The sequence below is a fragment of the Lepus europaeus genome, chromosome 1 (assembly GCF_033115175.1).
Source record: "Lepus europaeus isolate LE1 chromosome 1, mLepTim1.pri, whole genome shotgun sequence".
NCBI lineage: Eukaryota > Metazoa > Chordata > Mammalia > Lagomorpha > Leporidae > Lepus > Lepus europaeus.
In genome coordinates, this window is record NC_084827.1 from 96,737,221 (window position 1) to 96,761,115 (window position 23,895).

Genomic DNA, 23,895 nt, shown 5'->3' on the forward strand with positions numbered 1-23,895 from the left:
TCTTATGATTCCAGGATCAGAGCAGTTTGCACTTTCCACAGCGTCACTTTCCCTTCTTATATAATCCTAAAAGAATAACAGAGAGGTACTGACCTGTTATCAGAGAGCCTACAGAAGTATCTGTAACTGGGGTTAGATGTTTTAGACAAACGACAAGTGAAAGAGGGCTCTGGTTATGGCTGACAAGCTCACATGTACCTGCCGTCCTGAGTTTAGAGGTAGAGAAACAGAAGGGAACACTCATTGGCAGAGAACAGTAGAGTGATTATGTATTTATTTTTTTCTGCATGGAACTCTTAGAGCAACCTTTGCGTTTAGAATACCTCGATTTCATGACATACTAACAAAATCAACTTTTTGTTTGTGGACTGAACGGAATACAACATAAGATATCATGACATTTAAAACAGACAAGAAATGTGGTAAACAAGCTGATATTGACTCACAGCCACTATATTAACTATTCCTGCACTTTGCCCCTACATTAAGTTAACTGCCAGGCAGAGGCCATTAAAATCCAGCCTCCTTCCTTCCATTGCCGCCACACATTTAACTCTTAGATATTCTGAGCCCTTCTAATAGAGCCATTTTCAGAGACGATTGACAGCGTTCCTGTTGGTGTCTCCCTTCCTCTCTGTTCCCATCCAAGGGTCCACTCTGCTTCTTGCAACTTTTAAGTTCTGAATCCGACTGTTTCGGAGCCAGTTGGGATCTCTTTTATGATACATCCCCAGACCCAGGCATCCGTTTGAGGGAGAGCCTACTGCCAGAGACATATTGTACTTCTTCTCTCCGTTCAGAGCGCAGCATTTGCTGTTGCTGGGGGCTTTCTGACGACGCTGGGGTTGGGGGGGGGGGGCGAGGAAGGAGAGTTGGCTGGTGCTTAGGAGCAGATTTAGAGCCGCTTCTCATTGGAGGGGCTCGCTCTTCCTGAGCTGCCAGACACTGCAGGCTCAACTGAGGCGCGGAGGTGCAATTCAGGCTGGTGGAGCGGCGGGGGAAGGCAGGGACAGGCGGGGCTCCCGCGGCTCTGCAGCTGATCACACGCACCAGCACACACACCACACTCCCGCCGCCCCTGCTTGCGCCTCGCATCCCGCACCCGGGGCCCGGGAGTGGGGGGCCGAGAACGAATGAGGCAGAGGTTTCCACGGTGAGACACAAGGAAAAAGCCGGAGCGGCGCTCGTGTTTAACCTGAAAGTCTGACCTGCAACCCGACCCGAGGCTCGCAACCTCGTCCAGCAACACCGCCTTGGCCCGCAAGGAGGGCACCCGGCCAAGGCACCTCAGCGTCCCGCGCCCGAGGCAGTTTGTGCTCGGCTCGCCTGGATCTACAGGCGAGGACAGCGTGGTGCCCTCAGGGAGGTGCGGAGGTTGGGGGACCCGCATTGGCGTCCATCGCCGTACACCAGCAAAAGTGGGGAGGAGGAAAACAGCCCGGAGCACAGAGTGCGAGGCCAGGCTGCCGCTGCCGCCCGCTGCGCCGCCTCCTGCCCTCTCCGCCTGGGTGAGTGCCCCCGCCGCGTGCGCTGCCGCGTCTAGCCCGAGCACGGGGGTGGCCTGGGGGCCTCGCAGGGTCCGCCTCAGGGCCCTGGTGTCGCCCGCGGAAAGTCGGCGGCCCGCGCACGCCAGGTGGACACGTCGCTGGAGTCCGGCGCGGGGGACTCCGAGCCCGGAGAGCGTGGGTAGGGGGCGTTGCATCAGTGCCCGGCAGACATGCCTTTGGGCGGGATTTTGGCGAAAAGATAGGAGGCGGGAGCGGCAGGGGGAGCCAGGAGCCGTCCCGGGGGGAGGGAGAGCGGGGAGCGGCGGGGAGGGGGGAGGGTCTGGTCCGAGCAGGTAGCGCAGCCCTGGCGAGTTGGCAGGTGGGGTGGGACTGGCTTGTCAACTCATTCATTTTAAGCAGTCAGTGTGCAGGGTAGTCAGGAGGGCTGCGCAAAGGCAGGCGGTGGCCCGGGATGCCGGCGGTGGGGGGAGAGAAGAGGAGCCTCCAAAAGCTTGGAGGCAAAATCGCGCTTGGGTTCCTGGACTGTGCATCCCTCCTGCATTGAGTGCGGGAGAGCACTTTTCTGTGTTCTCAGACTCAGCTGGGAAAGCGAGCGTCCGTCCCGGGGGAACGGGAGAGGCGTCGGCAGGGGGCAGAGGCCGCCGCTACCTGCCGGCTGTGCCCCCCACCCTCTGCCCCCGCCCCCACCTCCTTATCGGTGCTGGCTTGCAGCGCTCGGCTCCTGCACCTTCGCTTCGCGTTTGAATCTGGCTCGCCCCTCCGTATTATGTCTGCACTCCGAAGGAAATTTGGGGACGATTACCAGGTAGTGACCACCTCGTCCAGCGGCTCGGGCTTGCAGCCCCAGGGGCCGGGCCAGGGCCCGCAGCAGCAGCTTGTGCCCAAGAAGAAGCGGCAGCGGTTCGTGGACAAGAACGGCCGGTGCAATGTCCAGCACGGCAACCTGGGCAGCGAGACGAGCCGCTACCTCTCGGACCTCTTCACCACCCTGGTGGACCTCAAGTGGCGCTGGAACCTCTTCATCTTCATCCTCACCTACACCGTGGCCTGGCTCTTCATGGCGTCCATGTGGTGGGTGATCGCCTACACCCGGGGCGACCTGAACAAAGCCCACGTCGGCAACTACACGCCCTGCGTGGCCAACGTCTATAACTTCCCCTCCGCTTTTCTCTTCTTCATCGAGACTGAGGCCACCATCGGCTATGGCTACCGATACATCACCGACAAGTGCCCCGAGGGCATCATCCTCTTCCTCTTCCAGTCCATCCTTGGCTCCATCGTGGACGCCTTCCTCATCGGATGCATGTTCATCAAGATGTCCCAGCCCAAGAAGCGCGCCGAGACCCTCATGTTTAGCGAGCACGCGGTGATCTCCATGAGGGACGGAAAACTCACGCTCATGTTCCGGGTGGGCAACCTGCGCAACAGCCACATGGTCTCGGCGCAGATCCGCTGCAAGCTGCTCAAAGTAAGTGCCCCCGGCCCCTTGCCGCCTGGCCACCTCCCTCCTTCGCTTCCTCCCTTCCTGCCTGCGGCCGGCAGGGAGGCGAGCGCGCCCGGGAACCACCCACCCAGCCCCTCCCGCGCTCTTACCTCTCTCTACAGGTAAACTTGCCGCTGTTTGCGGTTGTGTTTGTTTGGAGGAGGGAGGGATAAGGACGCCCAGCGACCGGCAGAGAGAGCGGAGCTGGCACTCCCACCCTCCCCCCACTCACTCTCGGGTCGTTAGCGTCGTCCCTTTCTGAGGTGCTGGTGTCACTTTCTGGACTAGTAACACTTAAGGAGTGGTGTTGGTTCCAGAGTGATTTTAGTGCCCCGCTCTCCCTTGTACCCTCCTGCTTTGTTCTTGGAAGTGTTGATTTGCTGTTAACACCACAACTCCATTAAACTTGAGGCACTCACCTTCACCGCTGTTGTATTGAACTTAACTTTCTCAATAGTCTTTTATTATATTTTCATTCTCTCCTCCCCTAATAATATTAGCTGGTGGATTATTCCTCTAGACACGATAACTTTGTGTATATGGTCTTGTTAACAAGCATACAGTGGGAGAAACCACACCTGATTCTTTTAAATTTTATTATTACCAAATATTTTCCTAGACAAGTATTCTGTGAAAGCTTGAGGGCTTTTCCTGTAGAGCCTCTTGTTAATTTTATTCTTAATTGCCTGTTTCTATGAAGCCTTTGTCAATTACAGATTTCACTTGAAGCTTTTCAGCATCCATTAAAGAAGATTGCTTCCTACGATCAGCGGTGTAAATGCTAAAACAAACTGCACATGGAGTGATTATTAGAGCGAGGTCCATCTAGTCGTTAGAGGGCACCACGGCAAACCGAGAAATCCTCCCTAATCGCTCATCCAATCAGAGTCTGCGAATGAGGGATTAAAGCCCATTTCTGTCTCCATGTCATTTACAACTTTTCTTTTTCTTTTTTTATCACTGTCTTAGTTTTGAAATGCTTTTAAGGTGAAAAAGACGACCTCAAATAGTTCATAAACTGAAAAAAAGGTTTATCTATGCAAGTAGAAACATAGATTCAAAATTTATATTAAAAACATGAAAATCTGATACCTACTTGAGATTTTGAAAATTCAGTTTCCACTCTACATAGGTAAATGTTGTTTCACACAGGCTCAACTTACATTGCAGCTAAAAGTGACACACTGTGCTTTTAAGAAGCTTTACTCTTGTGTCACTGTCATTTTTCACTACAAGGTCTTACCCTAATTACTCTTGACAAAGTTGCTCGGGAAAAGTGTGCATCAAAGCAGTTCACTTGTCCTGTCCCTTCATATCATATGCATATTTACTGTGCTATCTACAGTAAATAACATAAATTCTGTGCCGTAGTGGAAAATTAAGATAATAATGAATATATAATGTGAGTAGACTCTAATCTTTTATAATTAGATTCAATGAACTGCATAAAATTAGAATCAATGTATTATTTTATCGATTGCTATTTGAAATAAGCAGGTTGTTGGACCAGCTGAGTGGCTGTGTTTGTTGCATGTTTATTGTTGCACGTACCTGTTTGTATACATACACCCAAGATGTATTATCTCTTTCTATAGATTAGGCCTACTGAGTATAATGGGACACTTTAATTATTAACACAATGTAAAGGTCTCTCTCAAGGTGTTCATACTTTGATACTCTAATTGAAAAGTACTTTACCATGTGGATTGGCCTGTTGCAAATTGGAAATTCAATTTTAAGGGTTATTTATTATCATTCTCCAGTTTCTCAAGCATATAAGTTTATTAAAACAGATATCCTTTCCAGGAAGTCTATTTGGGGTGTTTTTAGACTGCATTTAATTTTAATAATGCCAGAATCAACTGCATGTCAGTTTAAAAATCTGTATCTTTCTATTCCTATTTACCACCTATTATCTATCTATCTATCTATCTATCTATCTATCTATCTATCATCTATCATCCATCTACCCACCTATCTATCTGCATCTATCTCTACAAAGGTACACTGAGTATGAAACACTAAGTCTTTACAGTGTTCAAGAAACTGATAATGATTTTATTGCATTAGGCCGTGTACCATCAGGAGTGTCCTGATTTTTTAAAACAATATAAGATTTACACTTTTGACAAATTTGGAGCAAGGTGCTATGTTAACACAAGGTGATAAAACAACATCTAATTAAAATAATAGTATAATATTATGTAATATTATATAATAATATACATCCCTGTAAAGCACTTTCATATTGATTTGTTAAGATGTCAGCACTAACAGTGATTGATACGTAGTGCCAGTTTATAGTTAAACACAATTATGGTGACTTTCTCCCCTGGTTCTTGTGAAAGGAGAGCACTGATCAGTGGCCATTCTTCGGCCAGAGGGTTTGTGTGATTCTTTCTGTAGCCATGGTAATTAAAATGACTCATATCATTTTCTTAGACTTCATAAAAAAACTCATATTTTATTGATGAGCTAATAACATTCAGTAAAATTAGAAGGGAGATTTACCTTTAACAAGTTGCTCTCATTTTCTCTTAGGGACTGAGATGAAGTGACCTAAAAGAGTCAACTGTCTTAGTGAAATGAAACTATAGCAAAAACCTTAAAGTGATAATATTTCACCATCAGCTTTATTATCAGATATTATTAAAACTGTTCAGTTTCCTGTTTTAACCTCTGTTTGACATTTTAAGATTCACATATCTTTAAATATAGAATATGTAGAGTTTTAAGGCAACAAAAACCAGTATAATATTTACCAATGATAACTGTAGCTACCTATTTCTCTTCCTGTTGCTTACTTTAAATTACTTGTGTTTTTCTACTGTCCTTTAAAGATGTTCGAATAAAAACCTTATTAGTCTAAATGTCAGTATTATTTTATAATTTTAAATCATTTTTTATTTAAATATTAAATATTATAGTTATGTGAAGGGTGACATAAAAACTATTGTCACAACTAAAATTGGATAAAAGCACATGGATATAGCTTTCTTTTTTTTAAAGTTATTTTTTTAAGATTTATTTATTTATTTGAAAGTCAGAGTTACAGAGAGAGAAGGAGAGGCAGAGAGAGAGAGAGAGCGAGAGCGAGAGCGAGAGAGAGAGAGAGGTCTTCCATTGCTGGTTCACTCTGCAGTTGACTGCAATGGCTGGAGCTATGCTGATCTGAAGCCAGGAGCCCGGAGCCAGGAGCTTCTTCTGGGTTTCTCACATGGGTGCAGTGGCCCAAGGACTTAGGCCATCTTCTACTGCTTTCCCAGGCTATAGCAGAGAGCTGGATTGGAAGTGTTGGAGGATGAAATTATTTGGTATGACAGACTTTTTTAAACTTTGGCTAATTTGAACTTTATTTTTAATCTTAAAACAATTATCTCCTTAGAAAAAATTAAATCCAAAAATTAATATCCCTCTCTTTCCGTGTGTGTGTGTGCATGCATGTGTGTGTTTGAACATCATCCAAGCTGCTATTAAAAATATTTCAAAGTTGTAAGACTGAGAACCAAATAATTTCAGGGGCTAAGTCCTGTATTGGTTGGTGAGGTTTTAGTGGTTTTCTTCTTTCTCAAAAAATAGTACAGTTCCTAATTTGTCTAGCTTTGTTTTCTCTGACTCAAGTAAAATGGAATAGTTCTTCAGTAAGTTTAGAACTTTGGTTCTTTTTAAAATCTATAATAATAATAATTATTTTTTCAGTAGTAGTAATATGTTTTGTGTTTTTAATATGGCTCCTGAAAAATACAGGGTGGCTTGTGCTCAGGGAATAGTGGCAACAGAAACAAGGGACATGAAGACCCACAAGTGAACAGCTGTAGGCAAGAAAAAATGGTGAAGCAAAGCAGGAAAAAGCATTAGATGGATTGGAGAGTGGTGATTAGGAGGGGATATGCAAGTAGGGTTATAAATTCTGTCCATACTTTTTATAAATTCCACACAAGGTCCAAAAGAATTATAGTGCTGGTCTTCTATTTGAATGAAATAAAAGCTTCACACAATTTATTACAAGACAAATTACATTTACTTCTGTAAGGTATGCTATTGTCATAAAACTGAGCATATTACTAATTAGCTTAGTATTGAAAACATTTATTTTAGAGGATGTTATACTTTTCCCACCTGAGTTTTTATGGAATTTCAATCTTAAGGAGTCCAAATAAATGTCCAATTTAATTTTATTTGATTAGACAATCAAGATAAAATTCCAGGACTATATCTTCCTCTACTGACTTAAATTTTGGTCTGAACTTCAAAGCCATTATCATGTGCTTTGAGACCCAAGGCTTTTATATTCTTGATCCTAGAACCTGCTTTTGGCTCATTTCCTAGTGTTAATTTCATAATATTACTCTGAGTTTACTCAGTGTTGTTTTTTTCTGACTTCAGCATGTATTCAGCATTTGCACATGCACACACACATACGTTCACACTCAATAAGTATTACATGTTGAAAGAGAACTAAATTACAGATAGAATGGGGGGGGGCAAGTGGCAGGTGGCAAGGGCTTTCTGTCTCCATCTGAAGCACCTTTAATCTCTTCTCCTTTCCCATCCCCTTCTCTTCACCCCTCTTGTCTCCCCCTCCATCCTCTCCTCTCCTCCCCTCTCATCTCCTCCCCTCTCCTCTCCTCCCCTCCCCTCTTCTCCCTTCCCCCTCTTCCCCTCCGCTTTCCCGCCTTTCTCTCCTTTCTCCTTCCCTCTCCCTCCTCCTCCCCTTCTCCTCCCTTCCCTTCCCTTCACCTCCTTTTCTCCCCTCCCCCTTCCCTTCTCTTCACTTTCCTTCTCTTCCCCTCCTCTCCCCTCCTCCCTTCTCCCTCCCCTGCCCTCTACCTTCTTATTATCCCATCTCTTTCCCTTCCCTTCCCTTCCCTTCCCTTCTCTTCTTTCCTTTTCTAACTGGGCCCTAAGGGCCCTTCACTAGCTTAGACTTGTGTGAATGATGGGGCATGGATCAAGCCTTGGGGTATGATAAGAAAAATATCTCTCAGATGAGAATAATTAAATGTTTTATTCAAAGTTTCCCAGCCACATTTGCAGCTTGGAAGGAACACAGTTATGGGTCAGATGGATAGGAGGGAGGCAGCAAAGATGTAGGTTGTATTGGTGAATTGTGACCTTGCAGAGTGAATGAGGAAAGTAGGCCACATAACCCCTAGAAAGACGATGACCAAATATGGATCTATATAATCCAGTACAGTGCTACCTGTGCATTTCATGGTAGTGTATGTGTATCTTTGCATAAGAACTCAACTGTCTCATATATAATATAAAAACTATCTCTCTATAAAGTACATGGCCATGACAATCCCTTCTAGGCAAAATGGGACTTGTTTTTTTCCCACCTGTAATCAGAATTGTAGTTAATAATCTTGTAGGTCATTAGGGATTCCAAGGGAGTTTGAGGTCGTTTGACTTTAATAGCTTCATTTTATTTGGTACATTTGACCATGAAGCTTTCTACAAGCTATAAATTCTACACATGGATCCCTTTGCATATAATGAAAATGTGTATGATTGAAATATTTTTATTAAGTAGCATATATTTATGAAGAATGACATATAAGCTACTGTCAAAAAATCTAAATTGTATAAAATCATTTCAGAAACTGATTATTTTAAAATTAAATTTATGAGGCTGTCATTGTGATATAGCAGGTTAACCTACCGCCTTCCTCACTGGCAATGCTGGAGTGCTGGTTGGGGTCCTGGTTGCTCTGCTTCTGATCCAGCTCCCTGCTAATGTGCCTCTGAAGGCAGCAGATAAAGGCCCAAGTATTTGGGCCCCTGCAACTCACATGAGATATCCAAATGGAACTCCGGCTTTGACTGGTCAGCCATTGAGGCATTTGGGGAATGAACCAGAGAATAGAAGATCTCTTTCTCTCTTTGTTCCTCCCTCTTCTCCATCACTCTGCCTTTCCAATAAGTAAATCATTAAAATGATTTAATTTTTGAACAATAAATTTAAACAAATTTTAAGTTTTACATTTTTCCAGAGCTTCTCTTAACACCCAGAATTTGCAGTAATGACATCAAGAAGACTTTAAAATAGCAGAAAAATCTTTCTTTCCTTCCCAAGATTCTATAGAATTGAAAATAGAAGTTGTATATAAGTCATTCTCAGAAGATAGCTTTTCCAAATTATTTTCTGAATTTCTCAGAATTACCGATTTTTCTTTCCCTCTTTCCTTCCATCTTCCTTATTTTATTATTTATTCCACTGTTCTTTTGATTCTAAATGACTTGTATAAAATAGAAGTCAGTTCTAAAAAGATGTTTAGAAATTATATAATTTATGGCATCAATCTTAACTTTCAGCAATTGTTTTGTATTTGAAAACAATTTGAGTTATTATTCATCTACTAGGTGATATATATTTATATGTTTTTATCTGGGAAATGATAATGATTCTGTGTTCCCTTTGGAATTTGGAAGTTTATAAAGCTAAAGGAATTCATTTGACTATCAATATTAACAAGCTGCTATATCTTGCTGGTTTACTTTGTTCTTAAAGATTTATTTACTTATTAGAGAGAGAGAGAGAAAGAAAGAGAAAGATCTTTCATACACTGGTTTACTGTCCAAATGCTGCCAACTGCCAGGACTGGGCCAGACCAAAGCCAGAATCCAGGAACTCAATCCTGACTTCCAAGTGGGTGGCAAGGGCCCAAGAACTTGGGGCATTATCTGCTGTTCTGTAGGTGTATTAGCAGGAAGTTGAATCTGAAGTAGAGGTCAAACTTGATCCCAGGCACTCAGGCTGGGATGCAGGTGTTGCAAGCCATGGCTTAATGTCACTGAGACACAATGCCAGCACCAGCAAATTACTTATAGCATAATTTTAAACCAACTTAAATCTTTTTATCTCAAAATATTCTGCCTATCATGAAATATTTCTTAGTGAGATATGACTATTGATAGTTAATTAAGACCACAGAAAACTGGTGGAATGCTAGTGCTACTGATTTATTACAGATCAGTTTACGTGTATATTTTTATATTTTTTATTTTTGACAGGCAGAGTGGACAGTGAGAGAGAGAGAGAGAGAGAGAGACAGAGAGAAAGGTATTCCTTTTCCGTTGGTTCACCCCCCCAATGGCCACTGCGGCCGGTGTGCTGCAGCCAATGCACCGCGCAGATCTGAAGCCAGGAGCCAGGAGCTTCTCCTGGTCTCCCATGCGGGTGCAGGGCCCCAGGACCTAGGCCATCCCTCCACTGCACTCCCGGGCCACAGCAGAGAGCTGGACTGGAAGAGGAGCAACCGGGACAGAATCCAGAGCCCCGACCGGGACTAGAACCTGGGGTACCAGTGCCGCAGGCGGAGGATTAGCCTATTGAGCCGCGGCACCGGCCAGTTTACTTGTATAAAGGCACATACAAAATTCCTTTTTCGTCTGTATCTTTTTCTTTCATATCACTGTATCAGTTCCCTGAGCATAACTTCTCTCAATCCACTTACACAAGTTAAGAGACTTAACTCTAAGCTGGAGTTTTTTTTTGTTTTTTTTTCTTTGCTTCAGCAAATCTCCAGATTTTTACCAGAGTTAGAAGATCCTAGATTAGATTAGATTGGATTAGAGTGATCCTTAGATTAGATTATATTGAAGCCAAGAGTGCAATTTGTATGCTTTTGAAAATGTATTCAGTAGGTGTATGTAGGTTTTTCTTACATGGAAAGAATTTGGTTGAACACTGATAAGGTAACTCAGCTGTGGTAAGGAGCACAGATTTCCAAATAATTCTTAACACTCCAAGCACCTGCCACCCTAAAACCACACCCTTCACTCTTGACCTGAGTCAAAATGTCTAATTCCAGTGATTAATAGACCCCTCAGTCTTTTACAAAATGAAAGAAACACACTCAAAAATCAGGGAGGTGAAACTTTTGGTAGTTGATTCATTTTATGTCCTAATGTAAAGCAGAACCTAAAGGATAAAATTGTGGATTTGTTATGTCTTAGGCATTTAAAGAAAGATAGATTATGTAATATCACTGTAAAATAAAATTCAATGCATATGTAGGGATTATCACTTTGCTGCAAAATTTATAAACAGGGAAAATATCTTTCAAAGAAATGAAATTACTACTTCTCCTATACTGTCACATAATAGGAAGACCTAGTTAACATACAAAGCCCTTAAATCTGGTACATAGTGTACTTTGGACTATATAAAAGAAATATTTAAAATTGGAGGATACACTGAGTCTGAATGGAACAGATCCATGAATAGTTAAGTCTACCTATGTCTTAATAAACTATTTTGCTAAAAATAAAATACTTACTTCAGACTGGCATTCTCCTGATAGCCTGCCTATTTCTAGGCCACTTCTTATTCTTCTGGGTTGTATAATGATTAGGGAATATAAAATTTAATGCCTTACTCTCAAACCTTTTAAAGTAAGGCACAAGTATAAATAAAAGTTTATAGAAAGGAAAATAAATTTAATATTAGTGTACATATAAAATAGAAAAGATTCTTCCCTAGGGAAATTATTTTGAAATAATGTGAAATTAAATTTTTAAAGAATTATCATTGTCAACACTGCCATTTAGTGCAGGAAAAGCAGAGATTAACAAGTCCCTAAAAGGATACAAATTCTTGTTATTAATTATAAACATCAGAATACCACCTTGTGTTTATATAGCACCCGCTTGTTAGTAGATGAGAGAACACTGACCTAGAGTTTTTATTAATTTTTGTTTTGTGTTTCGCTTTTGTTTTGTTCCATTAATCAAATTTGTCATACAATTGTGCAGTTGGAAATATGTTGGTCTCATCCATATCTTACTAATTTAAGATAGGCTCAGAAATGTAGGTGACTTTAAAAAGCTCCGAAGAGCTTTTTTCATCTTGGCTTAGAAATGCCTAGCTTTCTCCAATGTTGATCACTAGAGTTGCTGTTTTTATTTTTGCATGCTCAGGTTTTTCCATGGCCTTTCCTTTTTTGTCATTAATAATTTTCTTCTATTTTTCTACTACTCACAAGGTATAGACGAATATTAGTCTCATGTTTTCATTAGATTTTCTTATACATAAATGATATTGCTGAGTCTCACTTCAAATAGCTTCTCTTGTTGACTAAGTCTGAAGCTGAGACCATTTGCTCCAATTGCTGCCACAAAAAACCACCACCAATTTGAAACACTGCATTCTGTTTTGCCACTAGGAATGTCACTAAACCACATGTCCCTGTGTTTTCAGACAAACCTCTCATGACAAACCAGTGTCTTTCTTGGCACCTTGAAAGTAAGAATTTTGTCTTCAGATTACCATTTATTGGACAGGCCAGTGTTACAGATTTGGGTTGGTTTGTTAAATTAGCTTGCAGAGATTCTTTTAATATACATTGAATTCTTTAAAGTACCATTTGACTGGCAGCATGGGGCCCTCCCCCTTACATTTTTCTAAAGGCAACCTCTAATTACCAAACCTTAGCTCATCACCACCTTCCTATTAATTAAACTTGCTTGTTTATTTGTATGTGATCATTATATGTAACAGATGAGTAAGTTTATTTTCATGGTTTGCTGATGTCTCTAAGTTATATTTCATTTTTGCTTAGAGTCTTAGCATATAGTTTATTGAATAAGCTTGAGGTGAATTTATACTGAAATAATGGCAGTGTCTTATGAATGCTTTACTAAATTGTTTTTAAATGCGGATTTTTAAAATTGTATCTTAAAAAGTTCAGTTTGGCACAATTTTTACTGTTTTAAAATTCATAAAATAGAGAATTGAACAATTATACTCCAGTTTATTATAAGACTTTGAAAATCATCAGCTAGCACAACCTGCATTCTGTTTTTATCATGTGAACTTTTGTGTACATAACATAGTTTAACTTTTTCACTCATATCTACTTTTTACTTTTCAAGAATCTTAGAAAAATAATGTTGTGCTTCTTAATAATTCAATAAATCTCTTAAATGATAGTCAAACTTTTTCAGCTTTAGCAAACAGTAAGAACTGGCTACTTATTTGCTTTGTGAGAAAAAAGTCATCTGGCATGCAGTGAATTATCCTGCAGTGATTAATGTCAAGCAGTAGCACACGTACACTCAGTTCCTCAGTTTGTGCTAACAGCCATTATTGGACTAGGCATTTCTCCAAAACTCCTGAGTTAGGGAATGGTAATTATAGCACGCTGTATATTATAAATAATGCATGTATGTCCTGCATGAGCTATGTGGGATTTCGGCCCATTTGCCTAGAACATAGCTGCATAATGATTTGTTTGGATTTTGTTGCAGATGATTGATAGTTCAGAATGTTGACGATGATATAAATTACTGTTGGGCTGCCTTAAAAATTTCAGTACAAGTGGTGATTTCTTCTCTTTTCTCTGTGTGCTTGTCTAGTCTCGGCAGACACCTGAGGGTGAGTTCCTTCCCCTTGACCAACTTGAACTGGACGTAGGCTTTAGTACAGGGGCAGATCAACTTTTTCTTGTGTCCCCACTCACAATTTGCCACGTGATTGATGCCAAAAGCCCCTTTTATGACTTATCTCAGCGAAGCATGCAAACTGAACAGTTTGAAATTGTCGTCATCCTAGAAGGCATTGTGGAAACAACTGGTAAGTAAAATACAGATATGCCATAATTTCTTTATTTCTTAATGACATGTTGTTATATGCATAATATCTGTCACAAACTGGGCTAAATGATTCACAGTTCACAATATGAAGTTAATAACTTACCCTTTATCTCTTTGTAACATTAAATTGATGGTATTTTGAAAATTAAAATTTACTGTTTTGATGGTTGCATACATGATATCAACTCAAAAATGCTCACTGTATAAAATGAGGAAACTGAGATGACTCCCAAGAAATGATTGCAATGTTCTGTTTTAGTTTTAAACTTGGATTTCCTTATAACCATGCTTTTTCTTTTAAGATTTGAGGTTAAAAAATTTCAGGGTAATTAGTGAGCAGCCTGAACTCAGCATGCATATTCCTGCCTTGGGGATGGTGATTTGGGGTGTCAGTGATACAGCTTTGATATCTACTATGTGCTACCCCGGTGGAAAATTCGGTGTATGTGTGTGTGTGTGTGTGTGTTCTAAAGCAGTATTTTGATATCAAAACGGGTTGGTAAATTTCCCTAGCTGAATCCTGACCACAATTTTCTTTAAACAAGAAAGATTTTTTTTCTTAGTTTCCTGCTTCATATGTCTATATCCTCTATGTTGTTGCATCAGAGGCAATGTAACATTGGTGTGCTCCAATTTCTACTCATAATTTGCTACTTTCTGAGGAGAGGTAAAATGGCAAAGAAAAAAAATCATAAATATGAGTCTAATATTTGTGACTGAAATATTCCCCAAGTAGTTTGGTACCTGCTGGATGCTTCAGACTAATACTGCACAATTACAAGTATATATATGAAAGTAATTCCAAAAGTTCATGGAAAATGGAATGAAAGACAAGTTTATTTTGGCACAAAGATTTTTGAACTTCATGCATAATTTTTTGATAGTACACATTTCCATGAACTTTTTGAAGGTTCCATGTGTATATACATGTACATATGCACATGTATTTATATCTTGAGTATTATATTTTTAAAAGGAATGAAAGCAAGGAATGTTTTAACTCTTAATCTTCCACCAATGTCATCTTAAACTTAAAATGTTAATCTTTACATCTAAGTTGTAGCAATGCTGAAATTGGTATTGTCTACAATGTAGATAGATCCAAGCTTTATACCAAGGTGGAAGATCTTTAGGTATGTAACAGTCACTTTTGTCCAAAGATCAGAAGAGGCCAATTATTTACATTTTGCACATCTGTCACATAATGCCTATTTGAAATTTAGATAAAATATTTAATCTCTATGTTTGTTTTCCTTCTCTTTAAAGTTAGTATGATATATCAAGCTAGAATATGCTTCTGGTACTATTACTATTTTGTTATTTCTGTTGTTAATACTTCAGTTTAAAAATGAAGATTTTAGTGAGAGCAAGAAAGGATTTTTTTGTTTCTATTTATAGCTTTGAATATCTTTTATTAGATTGCTCTATCTATACATTTATGTATCTGTTTATCCATCCATCCATCTACTTATCCATCCATTCACCAATTTATTTTTTTCCTGTTTTTTCCTTAAAACTATTTGCAGTTTTTAGGAGTGATAACAATTCCCTACATTACAAACATGGATTTCTTACCTTATTGTGTGTTTTTTGACCTTGATGTACTTGCAGGATATGGCAGTTATTGTTTATAATGTCTCTAAATCTGAGTAGGTCTGAGGTTTGCATATTGTTTAATCTTATGAGTTTTATCTTCCACGTGGGCATCGTAAGGAAATGCTGAAGCAGGTTGTTTTTTAATTTTACCTATATTTCAGAGGAGCTTGGTTGGTAATTAATGTCCTACATGAAAGGTCATGAGAACTTTTGTAACAAATTATTCTTTAGGATAGAAATTTCATTTTAACATATCTCCTTTGTTCTTTTTTTTTTTTTCAAGTAATAAACTGGCAGAGAATACTTTCCATGGAAAATGTGAAAACTTGACTGTACACTGAGTTTCTTATTTAGGGATTGCCTTTTATGGCGGAATAGATTAAAGTCCATTTCCTCTTACCCTCTTAATGAAGCCTGTTCTCTAGATCTAATATTGTAAGACAAATAGCAAAAACATTACTCATAATTTATATAGTGGAAAATTTATCTGACATTTTGTTTGTGTATATGCTCTAACTAATTAAATCTCACACTGTTCGAGCTCTGTAAATCTGTGTGTATTTCCAGACCTCCTCTTGCCTGGTAAAAATAGCTTTGGCATTTTTACATCTATTTGATCATTTAAAGTTTTGTTGAGATTTATTCAGATTCATCATTAAGGATGTTTCCTCTTTTCCCTACATTCACAATGAATTTTACTTTTTCATATTATGTGTTGCTTACAGTAAGGCACATACGATCTTTGGGGATGGTTTTAAGGCAACAAGAATATCATCTTTGCCTTTCATGTTCTTTGGTATAGAGCCTTGTGAATAAAATTTTGTTTGATGTAAATATCTGTTATTTTAGCATAAAAGTACAATGTTTTTAGCATTCAGGCATTTGAAAAATATTTATTTTTTTAAGATTTTGTTTATTTAGTTAAGAGAATTACAGAGAGAGAAAGAGACAGATAGACAGACAGAAAGGTCTTCCATTTGCTGGGTCACTCCACAATTGGCCACAATGGCCAGAGTTGGGTCAATCTGAAGCCAGGAGCCAGGAACTTCTTCCAGGTCTCCCATGTAAGTGCAGGGGCCCAAAGACTTGAGCCATCTTCTACTACTTTGCCATAGTAGAGAGCTGGATAGGAAGAGGAGCAGCCGGGACACTAACCAGTGCCCATATGGGATGCCGGCACCACAGGCGGAGGCTTAACCTACTAAGCCACAGTGCAGGCCTGGCAAATATTTATTGAATGCATACTGTGTGCTTGGAAGTACTTAAGATACTAGGGAGACAATGAAGACCTGTATGGACGAATTCCTTTCCTCAAGTGAATTATACTCTAACTGGAGAAGGCAGATCACTATACACGAAAAGTGAATAAGATGTATCTGGAATAAGCGCCACAGCAAGGTGACAGGTATATACAGGCAACTTCAGGTGGAGTGTTGGGGAAGGCCTCTGTGAGGAGCCCAGACTTGGCTGTCTGGAAGGCCCTCTGGGGCCAGGCTGGGGGCAGAGCGTGGCACGCATTGTGGAACAGCTGGCACACGGGCCCTGGGTTGAGAATAAGCTTGATTTATTCTGGGAACTGAAAGAAGGCGGAGGTGGTTGGAGCAGAGTGAACAATGTGGAGAGTGGGGTAAGCATTTAGAGAGGTGGAGGAAGGGCCATCTCAGCACTCTGGATGATTTTGTTGCATTTTGTTGTGGAGATTTCATTAACAAGCAGAGCCTGTTTTCATAAGAACAGGTCATAATTTAGGAACCTCAAACTATATGCAACAAAACTGCCACTTTTTTTCTAATGGATCATGTGTCATTTTACTTAAAAATTAGTGGTTAAAGTCCTATAAATGCATACAGTTTTAAGCAGTTACCAGTTTTGTGTTAATCTTATTTTCTTCTACTGCCCTCTCCTCCCATACACATCCAGCTGCTCACTTCACAGCAGTCTTCTGCTAAGCATCTTCCAATCTCATTTATTTCTTGTTTCTTCCCAATTCTGTGATCTCAGCAGGAACTGGGATTTGGGGGTGGGGGTTGTGAGAAAACTGAAGCTTTCTAATTTCCATGGGTTCCAGCTTTCAGCCCAGGACTCTTAGTCACTCCTCTCCCTCTTCCTCACAGACTCTTACCAAGGACCCGACTCAGGCATTGCTGCCCTCCTTGCTGCAAAGGAGCTAGATTTTTAGGTCCCAGATTAGCCTCTTCGTTAATAACCTCTGCATCTTTGCTCATCCAGTGAGTTTCTAAGCATAGCTTACCTCTGACTCCTGCTCTCTTTGCTTCTTCTCCCAAGAGAGAGAGCACTGCTAGAGGCAAACAAAGCATTGCAGATTTGGCTCATTAGAACTGGATGCTTTCAAACTTCAATCTGGTTTCTGCTCCTATTTGGCAGTCTTTTTAATTGTCTTTTCTGTACTCTCAGGCTCACTCCCCATGGGATCTATTTTAGACCTTTTCTCATTCCATGCCCCCGGTGCCAGCTGTCCCAGCCCTTTCTTGGCATATCATTTTTCCACCTATTCTATTAAAAACAATGTGGCACTTCAGTTTTTATACATTTCTTTACTCTCTTTATCTTTTTCTCAGAGTTGCCTTCGCTTTCTTTCCTGGTGTTTGTAGGGGGAAGGTGTCTGTTCTTTTCCCAAGATCATCTCTTTTATAGCTAGTTCTGTTGCTCATGCATTGCTTCTCACCATCCATGACTCAAATCCAACTCTTACCATACTGACATCTAAAATCAGACTGACTCTTTTCTGTTTGCTCATTCACTTTAGGGTCTTTCCTTGTGGGGAAAAAAATCCATTCTTTGTCCCTTTATTGTTTTTAAGGTTCTTCGTGGGATTCACTCTCTCCCACGTTCTTTTTATTGTTGCCTAGGTCTGTGTCCTTGCCTTTACCCTCCGTAGTCTATATACAGACTTTCTGAGTGAATTCATTGAATATCACCATTCCTTTCATCTCCCTGCAGGAAACCTCCCCAAAGGTGTGTTCTTGTAATTCCCATTAATTTCCAGTCCATGTTTCCACTTGGTGTTGCTATTTTAATTCATTATCCCCATGCACGAATACCAATTCATCATCTTGCCCTCAAGTTACATCCCCAAAAGGAAGGTTGGTCTCAAAGATTTCATTTTCTTCCAACACTACCCCCTTTTTTCTTTTTATCCAACTAATTTGTCATTCTGCAAATACTTATTGAATGGCTATTACAGGCTAGACACTAGTCTGGACCACAGAGAGTACTTTAGTGAGCAAAAACATTTTTCTCCTTGTGGGTACTTGTATTCTTAAGGGGAAAACAGAATGTTAGAAGTAGTCTGTGTTATTAGAGGAAAAAAACAAGTCAAGAGAGTTGGATAGTCTAGGGAAGTCAGGGGAGGCTGTGAGGAGAAGTAGACGATGGAGCAAAAAACTAAGTTCAGAAATGTGTGCATCTCAGAAGAGGTCATTCCAGGTAGAAATACCAGCAGTGGCAAATGTTCCAAGGGGACAAGTACCTGACTTCTTCTCCCTCTTAGTAATGTCTCTCAATTTAGCTTTTTCTCTTCATTCTCACCTGATGCTATATCCACATCACAGTAACTGTCTCAAAAATTAATTTCATACCTGTAAGACTTTTTCTTACATGCAGATTGCATAGGACTGCCCAATAAATCTGTTTACAGCACTACTTACATTAAATACTTGTGCTCAATATTCCCTAAAGACTGCTATATCAAAATACATGCATTTCTTACTGTCAAAACAAGGTTGCTCTTCTGGTAAGGCTCAGGCATTGGTGCTCACCTTTGTCTTCTATATCTATCACCCTGGCCATTTTTTTTTACTGTCATAGATACTATTTCTGTCTTCTCTCATTTAGCACAAGAGTGACCTTATATGCTGAATTATCCCTGGGCACTTTAGTCCATTGTTTTTCTTTAATAATTAATTAAAACTAAACTTTTTGCTAGGCAAAGACTACTAAGAACACGCTCATTGTAGAAATAGTAAAATACAAATATGCAAAAGATGCTCTGCTTTTAATATCAGTTTCTGTAGTATTAGTACATTGGTGATTAACCCATGTTAATCTGTGTTCACATATTTTATTTTATGCTATTTTATAACTTGCTTTATTATATAATCTATTGGTAATGCCTCTCATGTCAAATTTTAATGGCCTTATTATTTAGTAATCTGTGTATCATCTTAAATTTATTATCTACCTCCTAGTTTGATATCTTTAGATATTTCCATTTTAACAAGTATTCTTATAATTATCAATTTAAATTTATTTCTCATTGACTTTATTATCTTAAATATCTTAAATTCTTAGAGATGGAATTTCTGGTAAAAGGGACATTATATCTACTGGGTTTTAATGCATATTTTGGGATTGCTATCCAGAAAATTGGTAACAGTTTATAACTATATAGAAAGGTACCCATATCCTCATACCCTTGTCAAAAATGGGAACTATTTTTTTTTACTTTTACTATTGTTTTCTTTTTTTGATTAGCAGTGAAGTTAAAATTTCATATCTATTGGCTTGTGTTTCATTTTGCAAATTGTGAGTTAATATTATAGTCATTTGCTTGCAACTTCTTTTATGCAAAATTTGCTTGGACTTTAGCATATTATTATGAAAAATCATGTTCTTAGAAGTCTGTATATCTTCATTAAAATATTTCATTTCTTTATAGTTGTATAACTTTATCATATTTGTTTCATATGTGCCTTACAACATTTCCAAATTAACTGCAAACTTCCAATATTGATTAAGGACTACATCATATAAGAATTCATTTTGTATGTTGTAAATCTGAGAAAGTGGTAGATCCCAGAAAACATTTCTGATATGTGTTTTTATTTTTAAATAATTAGATAATTTTAATTTCTCTTTTTATAAACTTGTTTTGTGAGACATGAATTAGTTCTTATATGAAATCAATCAATAAATGTTAGTTGATTACTCATGTTATATTAAGTACAAGCTAGTACAAGATTGAATAAGGAGGAAATACACTGTCCAGAGGGAGAAAGAAGTTGAGATAAGTTGAGTTTTAGCAGTAAGTGCTAAAAAAAAAAAAAAAAAAAAAAAAAAAAAAAAAAAAAAAAAAAAAAAAAAAAAATTGGCTATGTTGGGGGACTAAAAGAGTGGTCCTTGGATGGATGTGTTTGTTCTTAAGGAGGTCTCAGAAGGCCCTCCTGAGGACACAGCATTAGCTGAAGCTTGAAGGTGAAGCAGAAGCTCATGAAGAGGATATGGGGAACCAGGCCTTCTGGCTAGAGAGACAGCAGGTTCAGGCACGGAGGACTCACTTTATTAGGGCTATCATGATTTGGTGTGGTGAGAGTTCAGAACAAGTGGAGGCTAACTGGCTGGAGATGAGCCTAGATTTATTCTTGGATAATTGTTTGGACCTAGTTATGCAGGCAACAAAGTCATTGAAGAATTTTAAGCAGGAAAATGCATGGTGATATTTCCATGATAAAAAGATCGCTCTGGCAGCAGGTGGAAGACAGACAGTGTGGGACTGAGAACAGAGACAGACTAGTTACTAGGCTGTTACAACGAGCTGACCAGAGATAATTGGGTCCTGCACACGATTGTCCAGCTCAGTCACCTATGTGTCTGTTAAAAATAATGAAAAAGGCTCTGGTTTCAAAGCTATGATTAAACAGAATGGGGAAAGAGCTCTGGGATCCTTCATCTTGAAGTTCCACAGGCTACTTAGAATGCCTCTCAAAAACACAAACAGTTAAATTGAGACTAATACATAAAACAGAGTTAACAAACCCTCGACTATTCTCCTTACTATTGAAAAATAGCTTGAAATTTTCCAATGCATAACTCATACAGCAAAAGCTCAAACGGAATAATTGGTATGTTCCTATAATTTTCCTTTCTTGGCAATTCTATAATATTTTATTTTATTAATTATGATTGACCACTACCCCTTAGTAATCTGTTAGAAGACAGTGGCCAGCAAATCAGCTAGCATTATTATGACATAACACAGTCCTGACCACTAGAAATGTTATTCATCCTTCTTAATTACAAGTTCTTAATCATTAGTTGGTGAGCACCTGTTGTCGGCAGGACCTAAATCAAGACTGTGTGGCCTACTAGTTCAGTTTTCTTGTTTTGGCCCATATCAAAGTTACTTTTTCATGTAAGTAGTGTTGTTTTAGAAGATTGCTAATGTATCAGGTAAAAAGTAATAGCATTAAGATCTTATACATTGGGCATCTCAAAGTAACTTCTGCTCAGTAACTTCTATAAATATACATTTGCTAAATAGTTGTTGCTTCATTGAGTTTTTTTTCTCTTTTAGAAATATTTTCAACAGTTTATCAAGTCAAAATACAACTAGATTTTCTGGAGCCATGCTTTCCTTGTTAATATAAATCAATATTTATGAATAATTCTTCAATAAATTCCTACTTTCTCATTTTCTTTTCACAGGTCATTGTAGAATTTTTTTTTGTATTCTAAACATGTTAATAACTGGATGTTGAAGCACAGCGTGGGGTGATTAGCCAAAGTAGTTTGCCTGTGACTCAAAGGTTTTCTGGCAATGAAAATTTTGGAATAAAATTCCTGAATGTCCTGAGCTAGCTGGTAAGATTGTTCATCCCACTCAACAGCCTGAGGTTAACTCAGCCTTCTTAAATGCCAGTTTCATTTCAGTTAAGAAGTTTGCTTTATCGATAATTGAATAGATCTATTTATACTCATGATTAGTGTACTCACTGTTTTCCTTACTGTACTATTGTCAACATGGAAGTCTCAAAAATACACAAAAAGTGTTTTTGCCTGTATGTTATCTGCTTTCTGACTTTCATTGCTGTCTTTTACACAAAATTTAATGAAGAAAATCCTTAGCATCCCAGAGTGGAAGCTGTTCATTTGATGTGCAGGAGGTTTCTTTGGATAAGTTGCTAGGGGTGAGGGGTTGACACCACATTTGTCACAGCTGAGGCCGATATGAATAAAAGAAGTGAGCAAACCTTATTGATAATCTAGGTGATTATAGAAAGTAGAGAGGAATTGTAATTGTGGAAAAGCTGTTTCATAAAGAAGCAGCATATGCAGGGATAAAGAACATCACTATTTTAACATGACCTGCTCATTTTCAGTTTTTCAGGGGGAAGTCTTGGAACTATCCACAATAGTATCTCATGGGGTGCTTGATAAGGTGCTAACTGTTGGACCCTCTCCTAGACTTATAGTGTTAAAACGTCTGGGGTTTGTGGCCCAGGAGATATGTATTGTTTATAAAGTACAGAGGAAATTCTTATTAAGAGAAGTAAAGTATAAGAATTCCTCTATTCAACAACCAGAAAAACCGCCAATATTTATAGAATTAATGACTCAGTTGCTATATAGCTTGACCTGATCTACCGCAGTGGTATGTGGTACATACCTCTTTAAATCTGTGAAATCTTCAGTCGATTCAGACTGTGCTGATCAGTGTAGCCAAAAGCAAATAATGTGGGTAGCAAACAGCGCAAATCAGGAGTATGAATTAAAATGCATTGCTATTCATCATCATAACTGAGAACAAGATGTGATATCTATTGTGGAACATTGTGTGAAGATCTAATATAAATGCCAAACAAGGATGTCAGTGCTACTTACTAAAGGAGAGAATTCTGATCGTTGGAATTGTTCCACATTCATTAAACCAGAACACTATGTACAGTTATTTATTGCTTCATAGGAGGGCCTATCATTTTCCTTATGCCAAAGTTCGAAAGGACAATTTATACATTTTTTTACACTGATGCTGGCTATTTGTCATTAAAACTGAACCGTTTGAGAGCTTTCTTTTCTGGGGAAAATTTTGCAGGGATTAGAGAGAATTGTGCTTATAATGGGCAATGGTAATGAGTGGCCAAGATTTGAGATCCAGATAGCATGAGTTTATCTTGGCAAATTGGGATTCTGGGACCCAATTTGACATTGCGTCCCTTTGATTAGTTTTTACTTTGTTATTTCATGCCTTAGGCTCTGTCTGAAAAAGAAGAGCTAAGAGCATTGACCTACTCGGCTCATAGCAGTGACCTTGGCACTGAAATTCAAGTGGGAAATCATTGCCACTGTGTTATTGTTGCTGTTGAAAATAAATATTGAATGAGATAAAATAATACAAAGCTATTTTATAAACTGTGACCTCTTAGTGTTTACTGATGATAGCAACAGTGCCATCAGAACACAGAGAAGGTCCCCTCATGGGACATGTGGTTAGGAACGGAAGGAAGAAAACTACTTCTTTGCTGTCCATGGATGATTTTCTCTTGGGACATAATCTTACTTGTGTTGATTTTATATAGGGTGGATTTACTCAACCGTTTATGCCAAACAATACATTCATAAGCCTGTCAGTGGCCCTCATTCTGCTCTATCTCTGCTGCCTTCCTTAGCAAAGAGTTCTGTTTGTATCAATTCAGCCCTTCTGCCTACCTCACAGAAGGCCTCTGTCTAGACTGCTCCAGAGATGATTAAATCTTAAAGGTTGATAGAGAAAGAGCATTTTAGTCTCCTTTAAATTACTGTCAAGCAGTTTTGTCCATGTTTCCAAATTAATTTTTAATATAATTTAAGCTCTTTTTATTTTGTTTAATTTTATTTTCATTTTAGATTACTTGTCATTAAGTTGGGAAATGACCTGTGTCTCTTCAGAGCCATCCTTAGTCACATGGTAGACCAGCTCTGTGCTGGACATTC

At 39.2% G+C, this 23,895-nt stretch overlaps 1 protein-coding gene across 1 annotated transcript in view; it reads left to right on the forward strand.

Moving 5' to 3' along the window:
- The first annotated feature begins 2,274 nt into the window (after nt 1–2,274).
- The window catches only part of KCNJ3 (potassium inwardly rectifying channel subfamily J member 3), a 168,593-nt gene continuing 146,972 nt past the window's right edge, over nt 2,275–23,895 (forward strand). The window contains exons 1-2 of the mRNA XM_062199780.1: nt 2,275–2,976; nt 13,354–13,570. Coding sequence (XP_062055764.1) covers nt 2,275–2,976; nt 13,354–13,570 — 919 coding nt within the window. The remainder of the gene's footprint in view (nt 2,977–13,353; nt 13,571–23,895) is intronic.